The following is a 23711-nucleotide window of genomic DNA, read 5'->3' as shown; positions in this document are numbered from 1 at the left end:
ATTTGTAGCGGACCATATTCATGATCTTTATATGGGGTTTTATGGTATTTGAACCCACGAGAATTTGCACGGGTAAGTGGCTATTTTGTGTAGGGTCCCTGAGCAAAGTCGAACGTCAAAATTACAACAAGTTGAATTCATAATTTCATAATAGCATCAAATTAATATCTTATTTTCCTCTCAGGTTTGTATTTTTAAATATGACATTAAATTTTGATCTCATTTCTATCGATGTCTACTCTGCGTTTCTTAGAAGAAACTTCTTTGTTTATATTTCTTTGGTAAAACATCAATACATACCTGTACATACCTTGCCATTAAAAATAACATCTCAATGAGCTTTCAATTTACTTTCACAGATAAGAGAAATGGTTTTCTTGGTCATTGCACAATTTTTTTGTTCTCCACTTTGATCTGTTAACCGTTAAAACGACCAAAACGATAGCAACCTAAATAATTATTTGACGAACATCACAACATCAAGTTTAGATTTCAATTTGTTGTCAGACTTTTCTCGTACACCCAAGGAAAACTTTTTCTAAATAATCGATGAACAAATTTACGAGCGATTCCCATTGATTTATTATGGGACATGTAACTATAGGTACGTTAGATCAACTATAGGTGGAAGGGAGGTCAAAATTAAAAGAAAATCAATTTTTTAAATTGTTAATTAAGTAAATTTCAAGTATAACAGTTTTATTGTTGCACGATTTTAATGCGATGAACCAATAACAATATTTTTGGTGATGGTTGGTACCTTAATTAGCCGTATAACTCATTACTGCAACTATTGGTATTACACTTTCGATAAATCGGTAGATCTGGCCACTCTGGTAGCTTCATCAATCAGGAATCAGTAGCGACTGGCTCAAATGGTTCCCCATGTTGATCGAAGATTTGTGCCTTGCCATGATTTGATTTTTCATCCGTTCCCTGATGGGAAGGATTGAGGAAGTGGCAAGCTTAGGAGTAAAGAAAATAACAATTTAAACAGAGTATTCTGCACCTTCGGAAGGATACTGAAATTTGCAGATGCTACAATAGGAATAAAACTTTCAACCCCTGGAAGGATTTAGAATTTTTATTTTATACAGTGAGTGGATATATCAACACCCCCGAGGGGATATTGTCATTCAAATACGGCTTAAGCTATAGCTCTTAACCACACTGGGTTAGAAACAATAGCATACCCTTGAGCTTCAGCTCTCTGTACATAGGTTCATCTATGTATGGAGAACCGAAAATCCGAATACGAAATTGCATTACTGCAGGGCAGTTGCATGAAGTTCCGTAATCGGATTCACAAAGATCACACGAACAATACACAGCACGCTGAATAGTAGCCATGTGATAATTGAGTTTGCAATGTCGATTACTTTTATATTTTAGTTAATTATGCCTGTTGTCCATTATGCCTAATGTACATTATGCCAATCGTACATTATGCTTAACGTACTTATGCTAAACGTATTTATGCCAAACGTCGCGCACTCTGATAAATTGGTAGATCTGGCCACCCTGGTTGCTATAAATTTTCGTATATTTCCTCAAACAATTTGTTTGGCTGATGAAATCGATACGCAATAAACGCACGAAAGTCGTTTCGTGGTATTCACAAGAAACTTGTAATAAGAAATAAGGGTTTACAGTGATAGCCCTTCAATTAGCACACCGCATCTTAAAAGTATTATCCCCTTAATCATTCGCACGCCTCCACTCAAAACTCAACTTTATTATAGTACTCGTGATGCACGCGTTATTGCCGTTCATATGTATTGGTTTTTCTCCTCAGAAAGTGATTAACAGCTGCAGAATCGACGCCATTGTTAGTTTTGCTCTAAATAGTGTGGTCGCCTAATTAGCACACTCAAAAAGTTTCTTCTAATACACAGTCCCAAATCGAGGTAAATGTTCTTAATTTCTTCGAAACGTTTAAGAATAGGTTGTATGTTGATTTCGTCATTAAAAATTGGTACTTTTCGAGAACAGGCAGTCAATATGGGCCGAAATGCGTCATGTACCCCTGAAGTCAGGGAAATCATCATGCGGTTAAAAAATAAAGGAAAATCTCCCACTGAGATTGCAGATCTTCTCGGTCGCTCTAAGAAACTAGTGTAGAACGCGATTCAACATTTTCAGCAACATCGAACTGTTTCAAAAATAAATAGAAAGCATCGTCCAAGAAAAACGACTATGGCGGAAGATCATATAATCTCGCGCCTCGCGAAGGATAATCCATTTGTCACTTCTGCGGAAATTCGGGAAATGATCGCTAAAGATTCTGACATCGAGCTTAGCAGTCGAATTAGAAATTAGGCTGAATGAGAGCGGGTTGCGAGGATGTGTAGCTCAGCACAAACCATTGGTCTTAAAAAAAATGACTCGACTTCACTTCTCTGAAACTTTCAAAAACAAGCCGGTGACTTTTTGGAGGAACTTATTATGGAGTGATGAATCAAAATTTAATAGGTTTGGATCCGACGGAGAGTGTCACGTGTGGCGCCCACCTATGCAACAGCTCAACCCTAAATATACAGTCAAAACTGTGAAGCACGGTTGTGGCAGTATAATTGCATGGGCTGCATTTTCTTAGCACGGAATAGGACCAATTGCAAAGATTGATGGTAGCATGGATCAACATCTCTACAAAAGCATTCTGGTGAAACATATGGAACCTTTTGCAGAGGAAAATTTACCATTGCGATGGACATTCATGCACTACTACGAACCAAAGCATGCTTCCAGACTTGTGAAGCAATGGCTTTTGGATCAAAAGATTAATGTTTTACCTTGGCCAGTACAAAGTCCTGATCTCAACCCGATTGAATTTGTGGAACATTGAAAAGTATATTAAAGCAAAAAAAACTAAAAATTCGACGGAACTGTGGGATGCTGCCCAAGAAGGATGGTACAGTATTCCTATCCAAAGGTGTCAACGACTTGTGGAAAGTCTACCCCTGCAGTTCTTGCACAGAACGGTTTCCCTACTAAGTATTGATGGTATCTGATTCATTTTAATAACTTTTAATTAATTTTCTTTATTAAATGTAACCTGTGCTAATTATACGGCCAAGTAAAAAATGCATTCCGTAACAAATATTAACCAAAAATACAAAAAAATGAAAAACTATAAAACAACTACTACCATCCATGATATTTTCGCTACATTTCATAAATTGTATGAAGTTTATTAAATATATACCGGGATTACAGCGTTTCTAGGTTTTTTTTTTAAAGAGACGGGTCCTTGTGCTAATTAAAGTGCCACCACTGTACATGGAGCTACGAATGTTTTTTTTTTGTTTTTTATTCATTTCGTTTATTTGATAGGCACAAATGCGTTAGCTTGACGGTGCCAAATTCTTTTGTTTTTACATTTTGGATATCTTAAAACTAAGTTACAATGTTGAAATATTTTTTTTTATAAAAGAGAGAAATTTTACAGCTATTTTAAGGCTAGAAATAATATTATATATACAAGAGAGGGGGCAAAAGATTTTTTTCATGAAAAATTTTAAGACAAGGAATTCAGTTTGATATACAAGAGGGGGAGTAGTTTTTTACGAAATATTTTACAGTTATCTTAAAACTAACAATATAGTTTGGTACAAAAAAGAGGGAACAAATATTTATGAAAAATTTCACATATGTCTTAAAACTAGGGATACAATTCTATTTAAAAGATGGAGGACAATAGTTTTAACAAAGAGTAAAAATTACAGCTATCTTAAAACTAGGAATACAGAACACAAATTTGATTTTTTTAACGAAGACATGTGCTTGGTCAAGATATTCAGGGGCGGGGGGCTTATTTCCACATCAGTGTAGTAGCAGTTGTATCAAGGACACGGGAGAGAAGGCGTATATGGTGACCGGGAGAGAAGAGCAAAACTTGTAACTTTCGGGCAAACGGGAGATCAGCGAAACAAATTAGTGCCTCAGTCTAGTAGGTCGGATTGGCGGATGGTATACTTCGGACCCGCGGGGAATCCTTCAAGAGTTATCGAACCTCGAGTCGCTCTCGCTTCAGTTTCCGTAGTGGTAAGGGCGACGGTGGTTACATAGTGGCTGATCGGTTCCACAAGGCAGGAGGAAACTTCTAAAAACAAGAAAAGAAAGAGAGGGACTAAATTGGGATATTTATCGTTTTTATGAAAGTATAAATAAGGGACATATAGGGCAAATCGTGAATTGCCAGAATATCACGAACTGGAACATTGGACGGTCTACCTCGGGCCCGAAGGGAATTCTTTAACTGAGACCTGGCATCACAATACCCGGCGCACACCCAGACAACGTGCTCGATGTCGTGATAGCCCTCGTCACAAGCGCACAGACTGCTTTCTGCAAACCCAATACGCCGCAAATGCGTATCCAATGCGTAGTAGTTGGACATAAGCCGGGACATTACACGTATGAAACCTCGACCCACATCCATCCCCCCGAACCAAGGCTTCGTTGATACCTTTGGGATTATCGAATGTAGCCATCGTCCAAGTCCCCATTGCTCCATAAGGTTTGCCAACTCTTGAGTGTCCTCTGACGACATATACTAAAAATTCTTCGAAGCAGATTTGGTCACCATCTAATGCGCCCACCTTTGCTAAAGAGTCGGCCTTTTCATTGCCTAGCTACGAATGATTCATCATATGTACAAATCACTCGTAAATTTCACGAAAGTTTATTGTACAAAACCTATTCGTAGCAGGCCTACGAATATATTCTCTCTCAGTGTGTATCAAAGTTTGTACAAATAGTAATGATTTCCATCTTGATGAAAAAGCATTTTTCATAAATTTGACAAAATGAGATTTTTTTTTGCAAATTTGGCTAAATTCTAATTTTTGTAATATAGTGCAATAATATCAATATTTTTTCAGCGCACGATGAAAGATTTCGGATGAAAATTTAGAAATATGTATATCATACTACACTTCTTTTTATTATACACCTGATAAGTCGGAACAGTACTGGATACAAAAGACTTGTATCCCACATTTTGCAATAGGCTGATTTTCCAACTTTGTCACCACACACAATTAGATCTAGGAGAAGTTACATGAGCTGGATCAAATTAGCATAAACCAAAAATGTACACAGTTTTTGGTTTAAAGTTTCTCGATACCCCCGGAATATTCTAATTTTGGTATTTATCAAGGATCGTCTCTGTCCATCGATAAATATTCCACTTCGAGCCCGTTTTGGTATTTGCCGAAAAACGATTCAGCCAACGAATAAAACACAAAAGTGTACCTTTGTATTGAGAATCAACATTCCTTTTATGCTTTATTTTCAAATTAAATTGCTGTGATTTGCATCAACAACTAGAAATACCTAAACAGTCTACATAATTATGAAAAGTCCCTCAAAAATATTCTGGACTATAGTTTTATGCAGTAGGTTGTTCAATATCTGTGTACTTGCGTATACAGGGTGTTTGGTTCATGGTTAAGAATCTCTCGGGATGTGGAGAAAAAAATTGTTCTACACATACCATCAAATCTCAACCGTTACAGAGTTATTGAACTTTTTGTGTAAAAACTTATTTGTCTTAATATAGGGGAACATGGGGAGACTTGACCAGGTGTTCAGCTAAAACTGCATAAAGCTCTAAAAAAGCCTTCAATCCCTCAAAAGTCATTCAGATATAATGCGCAAAGTTATTGCGCGTCTTCATGATTTTTTGCAGAATTTTTAATTTAATTTTTGAAAAGTTACAAAAGTTTTTCTGTGATCGTTTTTTCTGGTCAAGTCTCCTCATTGCGGGGAGACTTGACCAAGGCGTGGAGAGACTTGACCAAGAGAATTTTGAAAAATCATAACAAAAAATAATGACATAAAACATACTGTAATTATTTTTTTCCCTATTGTCGAGATTCTTAGGTAGCAGTAAAAAATATAGAGTTGCATTTGATAAATTTTGATTTTTTAATGCATTTCTTTTCTAGGATTAACTGTACTGCTTGCATTGCATGTTCACACGTCACGAAATCAGTCCTACTATTGCTAACTTTGTTTACAAATACTAAATTTAAAGACTTATGTTTGGGGGGGGAGGATTTTTTTATGGCGTGATTAACATTAACAGTAGATACCAAAGCTTAATAAATATTAGGAATTTTGTATCTTTCTTCAGCTGATCGCCACTTGGTCAAGTCTCCCCATAAAATATTGGTCAAGTCTCCCCAACATTAGTTATTGCGTTCAATGTAATGCAAATTCTAGTAATAACTATTCCAATGTTCCAGTTTATGTAAAATTATTTCACTGATTCACAAGGATTAAGATGGTATATTAGTACATTAATAGTAATTAGTAGTCGAGTAGATATGTACATACAAAGTTTGATAAAAAATTACATCATTTAATTCAAATTTATTAATCACGTAATATTTTCTGTAAGGAAAGGATTTTTCATTCCAAACTTTTAAAATTACCTTAACGGATCGAAACAAGTATAAAAATATTTTTGAAAAAAATTTAAGAATCGAATAGAAGACGCCATAGCCGAAAATAGAATTTTGCGCTTGGTCAAGTCTCCCCATGTTCCCCTACCTCTAACTTTAAAAGTATACTTTGTATTTTAAATATTTCAGTTCCATTTGAAAGGTGAGAAAATTTTCTATTGGATGGTGTTCTCATATCTTTTAAGTAATTAGTTTTAATTTCCTTTTAGCTGTAAAGTAATTGAAAGTTAGTGTTTTTGAGGAGGTTTTTGCTAATTTTCTCGAAATAATGAAGTATGATTATAGCAATATCCATTATCCAAAAGTTGGGTTTTAGGACAATTCATAATTTGTTCTTGGACGTCATATTTCTATCTCTTCTCATTTCTTTGTAATTTCATTACTATACTTTTCCTGTAACCAACTTGCAAGTGCTTAAACGACTCCAATCTAAAAATATGCTTTATATCGTTATTTACAAGATTTCATTGGAAAGCTGAGAAAATGTCCTATCAGTGTATGTCCAAATATCTTTTAGTTAAGTATACCAAATGATTTTTTACTAACGAAATAACTCAAAATTTGTGTTTTTTGGAGAGTTTTTTAATTATTCTAATTATTAATCAACAAATTTTATCGTTACTATTGTTCATTTGATGCCCCTTAATGTTCTCTATAACTTTTTATTTGACACTTTGTCTATATCTCTTTTCATTTTGCTGCTATTTAATAGTTAACACAGCATGAGCTCGCCACAAATGTAGTGGGTTCGAAATCGTTATTTTTGCATATGAAACGATGTGATAAAAACGATTTTGCGTCGAAACCAAAAGAGATAATTGAATGGAGTCAAAGAAAGAACTGTAGAACTTGCTGAGATGCATAATTTCCATGATGGTGATGGTGAATGGTGATGTTTATTATTTACTATTTAAAGAAAATTAACGAAAATGCTAATAATAGCACTAATTTTAAACTAATTTACTTTTAAAAGAATACTAAATTCACTTAACTGAAAGGTATTAATACAATTTTCACTGTAAAATTTTCCTGGCTTTCGAATAAAAAGAAAAAAAAGTACAATAAGTGCCATAATTTTTCAATTAGAGCTGGTACTAGTGAAAATGAGATAAAAATATCCAAGTTGAATAACCCAAAATCGTGAAAATAAGAAAAGGTAAGTGTATCATGTCAAAGAACGAATTAAGCAGCTCATCAAGATTAACAATCTGAATTATTAAAATGATGAGGTTAACTATTAGGATTTTCAAGAAATGAACGAAAAATCGTCTACTATAGTTTAATTTTCAATAAATTACATTGAAAAGGCTACTTAAACTCATTAGCTGAAACATTTGAGGGCATCACTCAATGAAAAATTTTCTCACCTTTCGAATAGAACTGAAATATTTAAAATACAAAGTATACTTTTAAAGTTAGAGGTATTTTAAGACAAATAAGTTTTTTACACAAAAAGTTCAATAACTCTGTAACGGTTGAGATTTGATGGTATGTGTAGAACAATTTTTTCTCCAAATATGGCAGTCTATCAACCCCCCCCCCCCCCCCTGAGAGATTCTTAACCATGAACCAAACACCCTGTATAAGAGGGGAGTTGCAAAACAGAAAATTTCCCCATGCTGTTTTCAATGTTTTGTAGACCTACACATTCCTGCCATCCTACTGCACATGACCCCTTATCTTAAGGAGTAATCCGTATTAGCCTGTTCAAGCAACTAACGTGGGAAAATTGAATCACGCTGATCGTATGCGGGTGTAGGCAAAGATTCACATTGGATACACATAGCACCGCCACCGGTCGTGACTGTATATTCGTCAACAAGGTCGTAAATACCGTTGTTGGACTCGTCAGCTCAGAGGCTTACTGTCATTGCACCAATAGTCATCTATTCGAACCACTACAAGAAATAATTCATAGTACAATGTGACTGTCCTAGTCAACCCCATTACTGTCATGTATGCTGAGAATCGGTTGCAAATTTTGTCGAAACCGAAGGTTAGGTTTCACTTTGGAAGGAAGCACGAAGCTTTGCATAAATATTTAGTCTTTACAGCCGCTATTGGTGCTATCTACACATTCTGCCGCATTGGTGGGTGTTTCGAAAAACATAATAAACGCGAACGGGCTTTCGTGAGGCAACTTTTTTTCCGATTCCGTTTATTTGGCACGGTTCAATGCGTTAGCTCGATTGAGCCGTGGGCATTTTATGTATTAACAACGTAGGGGAGAGAAAATACTGACGGGAACGTTTAGTTACTGGTAGCGTTATAAAAGGAGTAAAACTTCAACAAAAGCGATTTTATCAGGATTATTGAATACAATGAGTTTTTATGCATGTTTTGGTTACATTATTCGAGGCCTATCCAATTATAATATAAGATTTCAAAGGTTCAACACTAGGGTTACAATAGTAATAAGCTGTAGCGTGACTATGAAATAATCGAGGTGATTAATGTCTGGGGCATCTAATACAATATAAATGTGGTAGCACGCCTCCGTTAGTCAGTACTATTTTGTTCAAATTTTCACATATGCTTGCTACCATATTTATGTTGTATTAATTGTATGATACGAATCATACAAAACGAAACGAAATTTTGATCTATATCAAAGATATTTTTAATCTATGGTGGCACGTGATTTTTTCAAAACATAGATATGGACTTGTAAACCTTATTACCAAAATTTGAGAAAGGGGAGAGAGGGGAAGGGGGCTTAAAACCGTCTCCAAAACTAAGTTAATTGGATTTGATTAAAAAAACATATTTTGGAATACGGGTGGGTCAAAGGAATGCGAGTGTGAGGTTGATCTGTGGGGGACGGGATTGAGAGTTCTGGAGGGGTATGAGAGGAAGAAGGGGAAGGGGTTGATGGGGGGTGCACTAGCCAACTTCCTATTATACCTTCCATTTTGGACTAAGTTAGTGAAAATTGATTCAGTCATCATCGAAGTGGCTTTAATTCTAGAACATGTCTGGAACCCGAGACTTGCCCATGAGGTATTAAGATTGTACAAGTTTATATGAGAAATTTCTGTGACCGCAATAACAAACCTGTAACTCCGGAACCAAAAGTCAGTACTGAATGAAATTAAAAAAACAGGCAATGGAAGTATTATATGTTTCATTTGGTTACGAGATCGCTGGAAAATAGGGGTGATATTGGCTTAGGAACTTGAAGAGTTCCAAGGGGGTATCAAGAACTGTCATAGGTGGCAAAAGTGGTTAAAGCTACTTTGATTGGTCAATAGTGATATAGACCTGCAAATCCAAGTAATGCTGAACCTATTTGAATCTGTATTACATCATTCGGATACCATGGTAATGCCAGTTTATAAAAGGGTTTGCTCTGTGACTGTGTAACTCCGGAACCGGAAGTTGAATCAACTAAACTGTGTGTGTGACTGTGTAACTCCGGAACCATAAGTCAGATCAACTAAAATTTCAATAGAACCTTATGGGACTATTTGAATCTAAATTTGTGCAAATCGGTTCAGCCATCTCTGAGAAAATTAAGTGACATTATTTGACACACAAACATATATACACACAGACATCACGCTATCTCAACGAAGTAAATCGAATGGTATAAGAGACTCGGACCTACCGGCCTCGGTTAAAAGGTCGAAATTCCGGCAGATTGCATAACCTTTCTATATGAGAAAGGCAAAAAGGTGCGAATTCAGCAGTCTCAGTCTATTTTTTTAAATTTTTTTTCGGGATGAGATAAAATCTCGACGTTTAATGCATTTTAAGGACATTTGGCTTCAAAGATAAGAATTCGATTTCTCAAATTACATGGGGTCCCTCGTTTGAAACAAAAAAATCAGGAATTTCTTATGTGACCAGACGATTCATTCTACATCCAAAACTCGTCCGTAATATTTACGGTAATAAGAACAAAATTCTCTAATAGCAAGACGGTTAATACTAAAACGGTCCCAACAAAAAATTCTTAAACGGCAATACCAACACATTCAAATTCCCTCTGCGTCGCACTCATGTTTCATCAATTCTGATACCATGAATATTAAACGCGTCGGATTGTCCAGAAGTGTGTGGCATTTCGCTTGTCATTGTATTGCGCATAAAGCAAAGCGAATACGATGTGGATAAAGACGTGTTTCGATTTTCTATACACGACACATTTCATATTTGAAGATCGGATCTCACTCGGCTTCAAAGCGCAATCAGATAAAAACCGACTCGGAATAGTGGTGGGGTATTTCGGTCGGCGTTAGATTTCTTTTCTATCCAGGACGTCAACAGCAAGGTAGTGTCTGCACAAAACATGAACTATCCTTCCCGTCGTGGGCTGGATCCGGAAACTGCTCAAAAAAAAATTTCTCTATCCAACCTACCCAGTAAAAAACCCGTAAGTCCGGCTGATTTCAACCAATATTGAGGCAGATTCCAGCCTGAATTCTAGCATGAATCCGCCAGAATTCCGGTCGGTTCGACTCGATACTGATACTATCACAGAAATCGATCGAATTATCCTACATGCGAACAAAGCCGAGGTTGACACATACTGAAAAAGTGTTTGGTTGTGTGATGCACATACATCAGTGTTGCCACAATTAAATCTGTACCGGGAGTGGAAAATCTTCTATCTGTACTCTTCTATAGAAAATTCTGTACTGGATTCAGTACCCAAACAATAACAAGGTTGTTTTAAAAAAGTAATTTTTATTATACATATTTTCCATTCAGGGAAATCAAAGCATACATTCTGACTTGGTTGAGCTGGAATTCCGCAAGAAACCAGTTAGAATTCCGGATGAGTTTGACTGAGTAATGTCAATATCAGCTCCAGCTCAATTCTCGCTGCCACTTTGTTTGCAACCAATGGGGCTGAGATGGGGCTGGATGCGAGAAACCTGCTTGCAGGAATTCAAATGGAGCAGGTCAGAGTAAACATATGCACTCCGAGAAGATTCGCTCGGCTTTCACTTAGACATCTTCCCTTTGATTTGCTGGAAGCAGGTTTCTCGCATATCGCATTCTAATGTCAGCTTCAGTTCAAGCCCAATCAGTACCAGCTCCACTTCAGATTCTTGCCATCACCGCTGCCTAACTCAACGTTTACCTGCTGTTTACTGGGATGCATCGCAGAGTTAAATTATTTTACCTTACTGACAAGTACAAACAATTTGTACCAATCTGCACTTTTTTTACAAAAACCTGAAATCTGTGTCATACAGAATCTGTACCAAAAATGCTTCAAAAATCTGTACCTTTCTAGATATATCTGTACTTGTGGCATCACTGCATACATGTACAGCTACCGCAATTCGTCATTCTACCGTTTGCTACCCTTGCGGTAATATAGGTTTAATACCGCATTGCGTAACTGCGTGGTCCGCTACCAAAAAGACAATAGAATCCTACCCAAAAATAATAGGAACATACCCTTCGGATTTTGGGTGCAGTTACTGAATATAGGAAATAAATAAAATGTCATAAATTTCAATAATTACGTAAAATGACTGTTTTACTATCGAACTAACTGATAAGGCTTGTTCGCGACAAAATCTGGACATCTAAAACACATAGATCCTTTGAAATATTCAACCAATAAATGAAATATATCTCACAGATATTGACGTATGTCTGTTCTATACAGGGTGTTTGGTTCATGGTTAAGAACCTCTCGAGGGGATATGTTGGACTGTAGTATTTGGAGAAGAAAATTGCTCTACACATACCATCAAATCTTAACCGTTACAGAGTTATTGAACTTCTTGCGTTAAAAGCTTATTTGTCTTTAAATAGCTCTAACTCAATAAGTATACTTTGTATTTGAAATCTTTTAGTTTCATTCGAAAGGTGAAAACATTCCATATTGAATTGTGTTCTCATATATTTCAGTGAATTAGTTTTAATTTCTCTTTAGTTGTAAAGTAGTTATAAGTTAGTCTTTTGAGGAGGTTTTTGTCAATTTTCTCAAAAATAACGAATTATGATTATAGCAATACAGTGAAGACTTGATTTTATCAGCACCCGATTTTATCAGCTCCCGATTTTAGCTACCTCCGATTTGATCAGCTTTTTGACCCGATTTTATCAGCTTCATACGAAAATTGATAGTTGGTAGTTTGATGGGCTCTAGCAGACGAACCAAATTGAATTCGAGCGAATCCTTTCTTGAGCATATTTTTCTTATCTTAGAGATCCGAAATATTCAAAAAAATTTTTTAATTTTTTTTAAATTTTGCGCTGCTAGACCCCCTTAAGGGAAGTTTAAGCTAAATAAACAGGAAAGGTTATGATGCTATATCTAGGGAAAAGAAGAATATTTTAAGAGCCTCTGTTTTTTTAAAAATAGAAAGAAAATTTTTTGTCCCGTATTAATCTAAAAAATTCCAAATCTGACGAGAATAGAAAGAGTAGATTATGATTGCACTAAAATTATTTCTGTACACAATCATCCTGGTAGATATTCTGGGGTATCTTTCTGTTGTAACGAAGTTTTCACTGGTTCATCCACTCTTGCAAATGCTTTCAAATCATTTCGTTGCATGGCAGTATAGAAAAACATTCCATGAAGCTGGTTGAAGTATTCTGCGTCCTAAATTTAGTCATCCATTATAACGTAACAAAATTTGATAAAATATCCACGTAAAAATTTTCAATTTTGTGTTTTGCCCTCACATTATGCCTATCACTCTGGTACGGAATCGTCATTGCCTTAAATGCTTTGAATTATGCACAATTAATTTTGATATTTTAATTTTCCTAACAACAGTGCGACCGACCAGAAAGGTCTGACCTTCTTCTGAACAATTGTCTCACTATCGAATCAATTTGGTCGTGTCAAAAGATTATGTTTTTGCCTTTCTTTTATTTGTAGCTGTTTTGGAACACTGTGAACAGATCTGGCAGATCTGGCAGATCAGCCAAACTTTTTACAAAGTATTCTAATTTAAAATCCATAATTTTCGTTTGGACTGCACAAAATAACGGCAAGCACTTCTTTTGACGCTATTTTTAAAATCGCGTTTTATATACTAACTAATTTTGCATTTTTTAGGTAGAACGGATATACGTCTATATCTGTGAGAAATATTTTTTGGATGAATATTTGCCGTGAACATGCCTTAGTGAAGGTTTGACATAATTTAAAGTATTTGAGCTGTTAGACCCCTCCCTCACCTAGCGGATAAGGGTGCTCACATTTATGGTTTTATCCAATTTTATGAAATTTGGAATTTGCACGGAGGATCCTTCTTGAATAAAAATGAGCTAGGAAATGGCGTTAACATTTAATAGTCAAGCCAGAAATAATGAATTTTGTACAGATTTTAGTAAAGGAACAGAAAAAGTAAGATAACAAAAATCAGTAAAAATCTAATATCTGATTTTGATTTTTGCTGATGCAAGTGATTTATATAGCACACACTCTCCAGTAACTACATACATATCAGTGCACTGCACAGCAAAACTGAAAATATAACACGATTCCTGAAGACTCATTTGATTTATGCATATCTGATGGATGTAAACCGTCCTGAAAATAGTTCTACCTGAGTGTGCGTTAACATTAACACCTTCCACTATTTTTTTCCGTTTTCAGGTTCGATTCCTAGTGCACCGGAGAACATTACCATAACGTTCCTCACGCCAACCTCGGTCCGCGTTTCATGGCAAACTTCGATGGACCCGCACACGATGCCAGTTGACAAGTATGACGTTACCTACAAACCAACCGATGCGAGGTAATCTTGGGCTTCCGGGTGGAAGCTCCGACAGTTTGACGGTGGAAGTGACGCTTTTCCCTTTGCTCCGAATTTCGCCCTGTTATTGCCGATGTTGTGCTCTGTATGTGCTATGTATTTTGTATGCTCGTCATCTGGTGTGAGAAATTTGTTTTCAACTTTTCTCGGTATACTGTATATTCACCGCATACATATTGATTCGCTGAATGGCTTTTCCAGATGCTGAACATCCGACAGATTATGGTTGATAGTACATATTGATTTTCTATGGAAATTAAACGCATGCAACTTTATGTGTACCACTTTTCATCTGCAACAGTAGGTGCGTTGTGTTTTTGTGAGTATGTATTTATAGTTAGCAATCGGATTATCAACACCAGTCCTCGTTGTTTGCTGTTGCGGAATGCTAGATGCGATGAACGATTTTTTTTTCAGCTGAAATAGTGATAGTGAGTGGTGTATAGTAAGTACTTTCCTGGCGATCCGGGTACACCATGTTTATGCTCGTATCAGATGATCATTAGTCTCTCACTTCGTATACCATAGATTCGCATCCGTTTTTTTTTTTTCTAAATTCTGCATTATTTTTTAAATTCATTCTTCTAAATCAGAACTACTAAAAAAGTTGCACCAAAATGTTATACGAATTAGAATTCTTTTAAGATTCTGCGCTCTTTATCTGTTTATGTTTATCTGAATTTATTACAATTTTTACTAGTGCCATTATATTTATGGTTGTTTTTGTTATCCTCGTAATCTTCAATATTTCAACTGAATTCGTAGCGTAGACCTCTGGGGCCCTTGGCGGAGCCTAAATTTGGCGCCCCTTATACAGTAATGTTTCGATTATATCACTATGCGTTTATATCAATACTCGTTTATATCACCCTCGATTATATCACGGTTTTATCTCGATTATATCACGCTTTTTGAAAAACAGACAAGGCACACTATGTTTTGATCCAATTAAGCCACATGTTGTGTCCTGGCACTTTTAGGATTGTTTTACAATTGATTTGCTTATTTACATGTAGGGTAATGAGCCTATTATTAGGTTTCGGGCTATTTCGTTAAGGGTTTATATATGATGAGGTCGGTCAAAAAGTCGAAATTTTTTATTCTTTTATCTTAAAGTATAGATTCTTAAGAAAGTATCTGAAATTTTTATAGATGTCTAAGTAGTAGAAGAAAAGTTATAGTGCTGTTCATCTTGTTACTTTAAGTGAATGGAGGGCGTGGCGCGAAGCTTTAAACGTGAATAATCGCGAAATCATATTTTACCAACAAGTTGTTGCAATGACTAGGAATGCCGAAATATCTTTCGGCCGATTTCAATTTTAGTTTTAAATTCTTCGTAACTTATTTGCAGTATCCTTAAGGGACCGTCTGGAGGGACCGTCTGGTTTAGCAGGTAAACAAATCGACTTATTTTTTAAATTGTTAGTTATCCGCAGGAAAATCTAACAAAATAATGAGAAAACCAAAATAAGCTAGATATGGTAGGTATGCCGAGATATGCATTTTTTCTTGAATCGATGTGAATACTTTTCTTTTGGAAGGATAACATTAACAATTGGAGATGGGACTATTTCTATGGATGTTGAAATAACGAGAACTGAATCGTAGTCTCTTAGAATACACTGATGTTAATAGTCAAAATATTTGTCCAAAACCTTAACGTGCCAGATTCCTTCAAATTTAGTTTTGGATGGTTCAACAATTTTTAGAAACGATATGGGATACGTAAAGTGAAGCTGTGTGCGGAAAAATATCCACTGATGCCATACCTTTTTACCCAATGCGTTGAACAAAGATGGCAGACAGTGCTCTAATCAACGGCTTCAAATGGGTAGTGTGATTATACAAGAATGGCGAAAATAGGTTTATTACCCTACTATGATTTTTTCTTTTGACTAACTTTAACTTTTAATTACTTTTTATTTCTAGAAATACATGAGTTAATGCTTGAATGTAATTTTTTGTTTTGTTTTGAATATATCACGCTTCAAATATATCACGCTAAAATACAGACTGACCGTGATATAATCGAAACATTACTGTATTGGCTTTTTTACCCTTTCTTTGGCTAGCGAATTTCTATGGAAATAGATATTTGTTTCTTCGCAGACCGTGGGATTGAAGTTATGGGCATGTCCCATGTTTAGCTTTTTTGATCCGCTGATGATGATTAGGCTCTTCCGGATGTTGTACAAAAATGGCGATATACAACATTTCGGGCTCTCTGAATGATATATTAATTTCCAGTATGAAGCTACAACACATCATCACAGTTCTGTTGTAGAAATACACAATAAATACTTCTGTTCTAGCAATCTACCGTGATTTGTTTTGTTTCACGGAATCGTACGAGTTGTTGGAATGCACATGTAGATGATCAGTCCCCTAGATGATAAATAACGGATCGTTACTTAAATATCTGAATTAGTTATGGAATTTACGTTTCGACTTCGTCTCATCAGAATCTGACACTAACTTAGTTAACGGACTAAGCTCGCGCCGGATTTCTGGTCCATTCTCGATCGCTCTTGTCGAAAGCAACCGAGCGCAGTTTGCTGAACTGGACATACTCCGTCGACTGTATTAAGAAGCGACACGTAGCGTGTAATGTAGCATTTCTGAAATCAAATATGTGTTGTTATTTGCTTGCTTGTGTATTATTGCTTCAATTTAGCCAGGCGTTTTAGACTTTCAGAAAGGCAACATAACTCACATTCCCAACGTTGTTTGTCCTCTGGTTATCTCCAACGTGTCATTTTTCGTTTGTTGAATTCTTGCATGGTTCGGTTATCTGTGTATCTAACGCCTGAAACCGGTGACGCTGCACAATCTTGCGCTAATTTCAACGTCACAATTCGGTCCTTCGAAGGTCATTGTTGAGATTGTATGGGTCTAAGAGAACATCAATATCCAAATTTCTCTTAGTGTTCTTTAGAATATTTCTCCGTGTAATATATCGTACCCCATTCCTTAAGCTAAGGCTATTTTGGGTTATCTTTGGTCCTTACCGTTAGTAGTTGAGTGAAATCTTAAAATTCAAATTTCATCTTCGTCGTGCTGATATTTTCACTAATCGGGTTCGACCATCACCAACTTGATAAGCACATTTTGCACATTTATTAGAAATAAGACGATTTGTGCTGATTCCATCACCGTGTAACCTGCCCAAATACAGTAACTGTTTGCTTTGGATTGCTGCGGTACTTTTTTCGCCCGCTTCCCTTATCAGCTATCTTTGTTCGGCGATTCGTCAGCAGTGCAGTGAGTCAATTTTGTTATGCAACTTTTGGCATTGTAAGGGAGGACGTATCCGCCTGGTGATGCCAGTCGGGGGGTTGACACAGCTTTGGACTGAGCATACTAATTTCTATGATTATTTGGTGCTTGTTAACTAGGCAATTAATCCATGGGGCATTAGGTGTGCGTAGGGAGGACGCATGGTCTTGTCTAAGTAGAGTGATGGGTTCAGTCATGTATGAGAGTTGACGATTGATCATTCGTTATAGGGATCGAAGGCTATTTATTGATTTTCTTCAGTCACATCAGCACGAAGAAATTTTTTCATATCCCTGTCGCAAAAACGGTCGATATTATTTGGTTATGGCACCAGTTCGGTACCACTCTTGTTTTTTTTATTCAAGATTTTTTGTTGCTCTTCTCTTTTCTATTTTGTCCTCCGTATGAAGAATATTGGAATTAACAGTATTCCATATCTTCACTCAATACTGTAGTACTGTTAACTATCTCATGTTTTGCCTTTCTCATATAGAAAGGTTATGCAATCACTCTGAAAAACGTCAACCTAATCCCGGCCCGGAGGGCCGAGTGTCATATCCCATTCGACTCAGTTCGTCGAGATAGGAAAAAGTCTGTATGTGTGTGTGTATGTGTGTATGTATGTGTGTGTGTGTATGTGTCAAATAATGTCACTCATTTTTCTCAGAGATTTTTATACTTTCATAGTACTTACTTGGCATAGTCAATAATAGTTATAATAACAATAAATAAATCGCGCGTAGAAGTAATTGCTTAGGATCGGCATTCTATTATTTGTCCTTATTAGAATCAGTATTCTGTTATACTACTGCTACGGAAATAACTCAGTTTTACATTTCTGTTGTCGTATTAATTTTACAGTTTAATATTAATAAAAGGCTCAATTTCAAATATCTACAAGAATAATACCTACTACAAAAAATATTGAGACGCTCACAAAATCTCTTGTATAAGATTTCTCATTTTATCCAAACCGTCGCCGGGTAAAATCAGCACCGACATGATAGAAACCACGAAAAACTCCTCGCGTGATAGGAAAACTGAACGTTACCGATTTAAAGTAATGCTCTTCATAATCAACTATCCAGAGTTCAAGTTGCTTATTTGACCAATTTGATAAATTTCCCAAATTCTCGGCAGCTGGCTTCCCAGAGCAACTAATACATGATAACGCTCTTCGTTCATTTACTAACAACTCTCCTCTTCCCGTGTTACATGTGGAGATGCAAAGGATTCCTCGGTCTCTGGCAGCGACATGTGTCGGACTAACATTCCTTCTTTTTCCAGAAGATCCCTCATTCGCCATTAGCGCATCGCATTGATTCTCAAAGTCCAACCACCCCCCCCCCCCCTTTATATAGAGACAAATGTCAAAGTAAGCTCAGATGCCAAATTTCACATCATTTGAAAAAAAAATTGATCCCGCCTACTGTGCTCGAAGTTTTTTAAATTCATGGAAATTTTAAAGAAAAACCATGGTATTTTAATGAAGATATTTCCGAAAAATACGGAAAAGTGGAGTACTAAATCATTTTGTCCCCAAAATCCCCTATTTTTAAGATTTTTTCTGCTCCGTGCTGAAAATCATGCAATTTTCATAGTTTTCCTAATATAAATAATTATTACAAATCAAACGGAACCTTTACGATCATTGTCTGAATACGAGAAGTTGGGGTTATAGGGCCTTTTGTCATTCATATTAAATTTTATCATTTTCTCGTGTACATTTTTTATTATTCTTCATTCAATTTTAATAAAATCTACCTTGTTGAACGTGGAAAATTCTTAAAAACAACATGAATGTAGCGTTTCCGGTAAAATTCAGAAGCATCAGATTTTTTGACATTTGGTCTCGATTCCTCATTTTTATCATTAAATTACACATGTCAACAACATTTAACAATAAATTATTGTTTTATTAACTACATCTAGTGTAAGATTTGCTTATAGATCACATGAGAAAAGTTTCATTCCTGGAAAAATAGTGAAGTGGAGGTGTTGAGGAGTTATTGTCAAAAAATCTATTAACAAATCTATTTTTCTTTTGTTCCTAAGATGTTTTCCACGTTCAACAAGGTGCATTTTATGAAAAAGGATTCAATAAAAATGAAGATATATACCCGAAAAAATGATAAAATTTCAAATGAATAACAAAAGGACCTTTAACCCCAACTTCTCATATTCGGACGAAGGTTGCAAAGGTTCTGCCAGATATGTATGATTTGCATCACGAAGCAGAAAAATTATTAAAAATAGTGGATTTTGGGGACAGAATGACCCAGGACACAACTTTCCCGTACTTTGCGAGAAAAGGAAATATCTTCATTCAAATACCAAGGGGATTTCCTTTAAAATTTTCTTAGAAGTTGTAATTTTCTGAGTGCTACTTCAAAAGTTTAATATATTTTTCCTCCATATTTTCCCATAGTAGGGGAGACCGGGGCTAGTTGGCAGTGTTTTCAGTTTTCATTTTTTATCCCTTTGATTTTGGTAGATCTTGCAAAAAAGAACACGTTGTATGAAAGGGTAGACTGTTGGCAACATCTCTGAATTTTATTAAAATGTCTGATACGTTGTCTTCATTTATAGAGACAAAAATATGTGACGCGGAAAAACCGCCAACTTACTCCAGCCGCGGGGTAAGTTGGCGGTATGTATGGCATCAGTTGGCGGTCTGCCAAAAAAATAAGCAATCCAATGGAAATACAATTACATAAGTGGTCCATATGAAATGTGCCGATTGTGTTTTCAATAAAAATGTATAGTATTCGAAAGTTTTCATTATATTTCAGTCTCAATACCCCGTCAATTCCAGAAATAAAAATATATGATGATTATTTTTGCACTATAAATAGTACCGCCAACTTGCCCCGTGTGCGTTACTGCCAACGTACCCCAACCGCATATTTTATAAAAAAGGGTTTAAAAAATACTTTTGGGCATGAATAGGTATAATATATACGGTTGCTGAAAGCTCTTTTCATGTGCTATCGAAAAATATAATCGTTCGGGGAATAGATGGAAAACCACCTTAAATAAAACAAAATGTTTAAAATTAAGAAAATTTACAAAGTATGCTCAAAAACACAATATTGCCCACAACTTCTACAAAACATAATGTTTCGCAACAAAAACACATTGGATAATGCGTTTCACATTACTAGAGGTACACAACGAGAGACAGCGCTTTATGTCTAATAGAAACGGAGAAAAGTAGGTTCCACCAACTTACCCCAACCTCCAACTAGCCACGGGCTCCCCTACTAATTTCAAAAACTTCAAGCAAAGTTGGCGGGGGTCTAAAATTGTCCAAATGATGTGAAATTTGACATCTGTGCTTACTTTGACATATGTGACAATGTGAAAGGGGGGACTTTGAGAATTCAAAAATTAATGAATAATGACCCTAATCTGCATTCGGACGTGGCCGGCGTCGGTATTGATCACAATGTGGCTCATCACGTTATTCCCAAGCATGTTGTTCCAATGAACATTTTGCAATCTCAATTGGATCTGGTCAGTAACGGAGTAGCAACCACGGGCGATCTATTATGCGTATGCTTATGCTATCTTTGATTTGTTTATAAAGTAACTAAATTTTTCTGTGTCCTTTGCAGACGTCCCCCAGGCATATTTTTTCTTCATGCAATGTGTACAGAAGCTGAAATATGCGGACCAGAAATTGAACAAAATTAACACACGGATCAATTTTAAACCAATTTTATTTTCGATGCATGTATGACTTTTGACTTTAATAAAAATACGCAAACCAAATTTAGAGAAAATCTTCCAAATGTTAGACAAACAATCAAAATATCAGTGGTCTCCAACAGAGAAACTAAAGTTTTGTGAAATTTAAAAAGATAAGTTCATTGCAGATTTGTCTGCAATATCATTCGAAGTTAGGTGTTTAAGGGCGACTGATGGACCAAGAAGAATTTGTGAAGTCAGTTTATGCTAGATGTTTGAAGGTAACGGATGGAGCATTTTCCCGGGTAACTGTGCTTGCAGATTAGTTCACTGAGCAGACGATTTATTCGAAAATTTCAGCTACCTCTATCATAAAACAATCCGAAATTGGTTTCTTCATCAACCGTTAAATTAATTACCGCTGGTTACTGTTAAAAACACCGTAAACCGAATTTCCAAATGATTCAACTGTCGCTCATTTCATATGTAAATTTCAGTCTCAAATCTTGAACTGTAGGTTCGTGAAATCAGTTGAAACTAGTGAACTTTGTTTGAAGGCGGCTACATTTTGAAAGAACTGACGCTGAAAAATTCAGTCGGGGTAAACATCTTGAAAATTCACCCAGATAAGTTTAGAATTGTGATATCCTGTCGAAATCAAACGAATGGCATCACTGACGACAACTATTTTATGAAGGACTACCTCGTCTACATGTCCGTCCACATAGTTGAGAACGAGGGTGTCGTCACCGATTCGAGTTGGTGAAGGGGTTGGCCACTTTAAGGACCCCTTTCTTCACTGAGTGAAGATTTTGAACGGTAATCGCCCACGATGGGACAAAATTGTATATCTCTTCAAACTCGTATCGGGTGACCTTCTTAGATAACTAAAACGGGACACTCCTTCGCGGTACAAACAGCCGAAAAATCAGACGCTCCTACGACATGTTTTGCAGTAATTACATGCAAATTGGCCTTTGTAGCAATAAGAACTGGTGTGGCAAGTGCGCAGAGAATCACGGGTATGATTACCCTTAAAAGACACTATAATCACTTTTTTCAGAAATACTGAAGACAGCTCTCACCTCTCAAGCCACTCACCCGCACAGACCATGCTCTCTTGGCTCAGGAAAAGTGCGACAAAGACGTTCCTTATGTGGGGACATGTGTTACTGCCCATGCAAACTATAGGGGGATAAAATTCTTTGTAAACGACCCGCTGACACAAAGTCGAAGAAAGCAGCTCCGTAATATTGCGGGGCTCCTCCCTGCACCGAAGAAACTACGATTCTCGCGATACAGCATGTGGTTGTTTTCTTAATGATAATCGATCTAGCTTACTGCACGATCTTTGCTACACTGCCTATGATCACATTTCTGTCCTATTGGTGTAGTTGAATTGAATTGGACTGACAGGCTGTATCGAACTCTTCTGATGCCGTCGGTGGAGTCTCAGTTTTGCGATTTATCTTCACTTATTTGATAAAGCACATCAAGATTTCTGCGCCCCTCTACAGTTGGCGCTCTTGGCGGGGCCATCGTGGCTAACCGCACGCTACGGGCCTGCCTGTTTATTCAGCGTGTTGACTAGAGTGACAAGATCCTCATCGGCCAACCTTGAATCGAGTCCCACCAGGAGTGTGCGCTTAAACCAAATGAAAGAATTACTAAAAAATGCATGTTCTTCAAATTTGTAAGACACTTAATTTGTATCTCTCTTTTTTGAACAGCAACAGTTGGCACCCTTGATTCGATGAATTGTGGAATTAATTTACTCTAATCAACATATAAATCAAACTATGTAATAAACTTCTTCCAAGCTTACAATTTAGTAGACCCAATAATTTTTCGCAAACAAATAAAGCATTGTAGAGTCTACTGATTCACACCCATGCGCTGTTAGGCCCTATGCAAAGCTAACTATGATATCACTTTGTTGAAAGTTTGATAACTTCTCCTAACAAAGCTGCATTAATTTATAATCTTCAACAAAGTTGTAGAAAAGAAAATAATCTTACTTATTCTCATTTATTATGCATACAGTATCATCTATCCAGGCCCGTAGCCAGGATTTTGTTTCGGGAGGGGCTTAAAAATTATTGCATAAATGTTTTAATTCTGATGACTTGAGATAGTCACTGGAAACTGAACGTAATTATGAAAAGTTCTTAGTGAAAACAATTCCAAAACTAAGACAATAGACACTAAAAAACCCTAAAAATATGTTTTCTGTTACAAAAAAGGCTATAGTGCATCGACGAATTAAATTTGATTATTATTATTTACAAGTTAGAAAATTCTTTCACATGGAAGAGAACACATCGCACTTACATCTAATTTGCCGAAGAGAGTTTCTTTTAGAGTTGTCTGTTTTTAAATTACAGCATATTATCCGTTTCCTGTGTAACTTTTGCAAAACTTTTTGTCAATTCGTTAAACAAATATGTTGACGCTAATCTGCTCAGCAATTGATTTGTTTTGGAATAAAAATAATTAGCTCTTGATTTTTTCATCAAGATTGGAAGAGATGTATGACTTC

General features: G+C 36.2%; 1 protein-coding gene across 1 annotated transcript in view; it reads left to right on the top strand.

Moving 5' to 3' along the window:
• The window catches only part of LOC131690597 (uncharacterized), a 541241-nt gene that overhangs the window by 180784 nt on the left and 336746 nt on the right, over positions 1 to 23711 (top strand). The window contains exon 3 of the mRNA XM_058976500.1: positions 14047 to 14188. Coding sequence (XP_058832483.1) covers positions 14047 to 14188 — 142 coding nt within the window. The remainder of the gene's footprint in view (positions 1 to 14046; positions 14189 to 23711) is intronic.

Source organism: Topomyia yanbarensis, chromosome 3 (genome assembly GCF_030247195.1).
Source record: "Topomyia yanbarensis strain Yona2022 chromosome 3, ASM3024719v1, whole genome shotgun sequence".
NCBI classification, from domain to species: Eukaryota; Metazoa; Arthropoda; class Insecta; order Diptera; family Culicidae; genus Topomyia; species Topomyia yanbarensis.
This window is presented reverse-complemented; position numbering and strand designations above follow the sequence as displayed.